General features: G+C 45.6%; 1 protein-coding gene across 1 annotated transcript; it reads left to right on the forward strand.

The window, feature by feature from the left end:
- Positions 1-27: 27 nt before the first annotated feature.
- On the forward strand, positions 28-2921 carry LOC128276788 (uncharacterized). The gene is made up of 2 exons (XM_053015247.1): positions 28-1486; positions 1554-2921. Exons 1-2 carry the CDS (start codon positions 28-30, stop codon positions 2774-2776), a joined length of 2682 nt encoding a protein of 893 aa, XP_052871207.1. The 3' UTR covers positions 2777-2921.
- The last annotated feature ends 252 nt before the right edge of the window (positions 2922-3173 follow it).

Here is a 3173-nt window from a genome sequence, read left to right on the forward strand (position 1 = left end):
CGAATGTCTAATCGGAAAAGTTCAACAATGCATCGGCCACCCTTTCGAGAGAGTAGTTTTACGAGTCTCCCCTTGCATCGGGCTGCAGTTGCCGATGACGTAGAGGCAGCCCGGCAGTGCATAGCTAAGGATATGAACCCTTATCAGCCGACAGAAAAAGGGTTAACTCCCCTATACGTGGCCATCGGAAGCAAAGCTGAAGGGGTCGTTCGTTTGCTGCTGGACCGTTACGAAGCCGATATGGGAGTGGTGCGTGAAACAATCAAACATAGGTTCCTGTGGAAGGTAGAATCGACCGGCTGGCGAAACCGACCAATCTTGATCGCGTGGACCGATACCGAGTGCCAGGAAGCGGTTGAGTTAGCTTCGAATTGTCCCGCCGGGATTCCATTGAATGTGCAAGTGTTCGTATGGCTACGCACCGCTTACAACGGCCACCGATTTGTGGCGTTGGATGTTTGCAACCGTGACAGGATGTTGGTAGTGTACCGTTTCATCCACCAGCTTCTCCCGAATGGGGTACTATCGCTGGATCGAAGTGACTACCGTGAAAACTTCGAAAACTATCTTCGATTCGCTTGTCAATCGTCTACCGTGAAAATATTGGAGCTTTTGATTGCCAAAGGTACCTCGCTGGATGCGGCTTCTGGGGAGGATGGTAAAACACCGTTCATGGGAGCGTGTGTGACCCCTCGCAAAGATATCATAGAGGTTCTGCTGTCGAAATACGGCGATCGGTTTGATCCGAACGCACGCGACCGGGATAACTATAATGCCGTGCATATGCTCGTCCAAAGACAGAGAGCTGATTTGGTGGAGAAAATATTGGAACAGATGGTGAGGCTGCGCGTGGCAAGATTTCGCGAAACGGAGACGCAAGCTTTCAACAAGATCTTTCCTCGTCTATCAGAATACAGCAATAGCTGGTATATGATACGATCCCCGCAGATGAAGAAGCTGTTTACTAAGTACACCAAACAGTACAAGTTGGATTTAAAAGCTCAGTGCGGAGAGAAGACATTGCTTGCCACACTCGTTCAAACCGGTGTGGCTTTGAATTACTGCTTTGAGGCGATCCGAAATGATTTGGAACTGCTGCGTCTGCAAGACAATGGCAGGATGACCGTTCTACACAATTTAATTATTTATAAACATACAAAGTTCGTCGCTCAGCTATACAGAGATCATGGTACGTTTGTTAGGGACGTGTTCGAAACGAATGACCCTGATTTACGCCCAGGAAATCTGTTGTTGAGCCATTTGTTGCAACCGAGCACGACGGATGAAGCTGGTCTTACCTTCGTGTTGCAACGTAATCGGGAGTTTTTCGCGCGCGACATGGATCAGTTGCGGAAATCAACGGTAGAGATGTACTGGTTTCGAGAAATTGTCTCTACGAGAGTGGTCGAAATTCTCACAAACGCCATCCCTGAGCTTAATAATGCAATAAGCGAGGTTAAAAATTCGAAGCAAGACAACGAGGAAGGTTAGTATAGTATGTTAGATGAAGTTTTACAATGAATTAATTAAGTTCTAATGATTTCTTTTCGCAGTGTTTTATGAAGACGTTCGTGCATTATCTAATAACTTTGCAAAAACGGTGGAACGACTGGAATCAAACGGAAAGCTGCTCGAAGAGTATCTGGATAAAGATGGACGGACTTTATTCCATGTTGCTGTGGATTGGAACGATCGACCTCTGGTTGAACGTTTGCTCGAACGCAAATTCGATGTCCTTCAACGAGATGCCAAAGGCTGCCTACCGATTCACTATGCCAGGTCAGAAAGCATTTTCGAGCTACTGTTAGCCAAAGATGAAGAAGGTCAAATGGCACACGTTACCGATGAAGGCTATAACCTATTGCAGATCGCCTGCACTAAGGGTTTTCGTGGGTCGGATGTTATGGAAAAACTTTTAAACAGTGGCATGGATGTTAATGAACCGGCAGCAAACGGTCAGCTGCCTCTATCGTTGGCTGGATGCTGTGGAACGGTATCATTCTTGCTGAAACATGGGGCGCGTCCCGAACTGTTAAACGAGAAACTTCTTGAGAGTAGGTTTAACAACATGCGGTATTGTTCGGCGTGGGGATTGATACCGCGCATTGCTTATTTCGATTGGTTTCGCAAAATAGCACACAAATTCCTGCCCTGGATGGTAGGTGGACAGAACAGGGATTTCTTTTCGTGCAGCAATGAGCAGGAGCTCGAAAAATACGAGGACATTCGACGGCTGTTGTTCGATAGCCTGTACGAACACTCGAAGGAGGAAGCTTCGGAGTTGTTCGCCCGGGTCTGCCACAGTGCCATTGTGAGTTGTTCGCGATGGTTCTTGGACTACGATTACGATCTCAACTATGACCACACGGATGATATGGGTTATACCCCATTGCTCGGATTGCTAAGCTACATGGAGGAACCGAATTACGATATCGTTGAGAGACTGCTGCGGAAACCGGTCAATGTAAACGCCGTCAACGATTCGAAGCAAACGGCTCTAATTCTATTCGTCAATAGGTGTCAGTCGGCAAAATGGTACGGTCATTCGATGGATACGGTACGTTTACTGCTGAACCGTGGCGTTAAAATTGACGCCCAGGACGAGGATGGCAACACGGCGTTACACCATGCATTTGAGAATGCGCATTGGGATGTTGTGGAGTGTTTAATTGAATCTAACGCCAATGTTGGATTGAAAAATGCTGCGGGCAAAGTACCTTGCGAAATGGCACCCGCTTTCAGTCGATTTTTGTATGGTTTTATGAAATCGTTTTAGATACATATCTGTGATTTGCAGAGTACGGTACAATCCAAAGCAGTGGAACGAAACCAATGATCGTCCAGACTTAGAAGTGTGGCACTTTTTTACTTAAGCACATGTTAAGAGGTTTTTACGCAGTATTAATGTTGCACAAATTGTAATATTAACGCTAATAGATAATATTCGCGTAAATTTCGTGAAATGTGATAATGTAACTCTAGTGAAACGGGTGTGATATCGTGTAGCTTTGATAAAAACGAAGTGTTTTTGCACTCGCGACGCTTTTGAGCTGGGCTTCGAATTTGAAAATGGACGTGGTATGCAGAATAAATATTGTACTGCATAATACATAATCAGAGCGTTAACTAATGATTTGAAACCTATCCGAAAGCATGTAAAAATGTCGATGTAC

Source organism: Anopheles cruzii, unplaced genomic scaffold, assembly GCF_943734635.1.
Source record: "Anopheles cruzii unplaced genomic scaffold, idAnoCruzAS_RS32_06 scaffold02466_ctg1, whole genome shotgun sequence".
NCBI lineage: Eukaryota > Metazoa > Arthropoda > Insecta > Diptera > Culicidae > Anopheles > Anopheles cruzii.